Below are 1156 nucleotides of genomic sequence, written 5' to 3' on the forward strand. Positions count from 1 at the left end.
ACATAATACAAGAGAGAGAGAGAACAGATGGAGGAGGGGGATTCAGAGAGAGACAACAGTGCGCTGTACAGGGAGGGCGAGCAGAGAGGGAGAGAAGAAAAGGAGGGTGAAAACATCTGGAATACAGTTCCAATACAGACAGAGAGTGTTTTCTAACAAATGCATTACACCACAATTGCACACGTACAACTTCATAATTTTATATATAGATTCATATATTTATACATTTTGTGTAAGTTAATAATTTAAAAATAAAAGTGAAGGAAAAGATATCCATCCAGTGTGCAGTAGGCTGTTTAGTTTTGAACTGTTTACAACTAAAGTAATGATAAAGTGTTGAAAGAAAGAAAGAAAGAAAGAAAGAAAGAAAGAAAGAAAAAAGAAAGAAAGAAAGAAAGAAAGGCATAGGCTACATCTGACAAATTATATTTTACAATTAAATCAAACAACTGGTGTTTTTCTTTTATTCTGTCCCAGGCTTCTGAAAATAATTGTAATTAGTTTCTAAATATTGCAAAGGGGTATCTTCCAAAACCATAATTTATGAATGAAACATTTCTCCAGTTTGGCTACAATACACTGATCCGAACATTAAATCGCCTAAACAAAGATGTTTTTGTTTTCAGATACAGAAAGCGTTTCGAAACACCATTGGAATGTGTTGTTAAACCCCTTGAGATATCGTTTATGGTGGGAGAATGAACATTTATGAATGCGAATATAAACTACATTTTAAGATTGTTAAAAAGAAATGGAAAAGGACGCAGAATATTTGCGTCACATGACATCATCTGCGTGCGCCGCGGCGGAGTTGAGTGAATGTTGAGTGAATGTTGGGATTGTGGATGTAGTTATGAGTGCCGTTCACCGGGCGTTAAAGGAACACTTCGGATTCGACCAGTTTCGGTCTCAGCAGCAGGAAGATGCCGTGACAGCAGTGCTAAAGGGTGAAGACACACTTACACTGGACTGTTGTGGAATAAATGCCAGGAGTTAGCTGAATGCTAGTGCAGTTGATGGTTAAATGTGTCAGTGATAATGACAGCCACAGTGCAGTGGTGCTATTTCCTGTATATATATATACGTGTGTGTGTGTGTGTGTGTGTGTGTGTGTGTGTGTGTGTGTGTGTGTGTGTGTGTGTGTGTGTGGGTGTGT

At 38.1% G+C, this 1156-nt stretch overlaps 1 protein-coding gene across 1 annotated transcript in view; it reads left to right on the top strand.

The window, feature by feature from the left end:
* Nucleotides 1-786: 786 nt before the first annotated feature.
* recql5 (RecQ helicase-like 5) overlaps nucleotides 787-1156 on the top strand; it is a 41274-nt gene continuing 40904 nt past the window's right edge. The window contains exon 1 of the mRNA XM_016229525.1: nucleotides 787-947. Within this exon, the coding sequence (XP_016085011.1) occupies nucleotides 854-947 (94 nt within the window). The 5' untranslated portion in view covers nucleotides 787-853. The remainder of the gene's footprint in view (nucleotides 948-1156) is intronic.

This window comes from Sinocyclocheilus grahami, unplaced genomic scaffold (genome assembly GCF_001515645.1).
Source record: "Sinocyclocheilus grahami isolate Dianchi unplaced genomic scaffold, SAMN03320097.WGS_v1.1 scaffold353.1, whole genome shotgun sequence".
In the NCBI taxonomy this organism is placed as follows: Eukaryota; Metazoa; Chordata; class Actinopteri; order Cypriniformes; family Cyprinidae; genus Sinocyclocheilus; species Sinocyclocheilus grahami.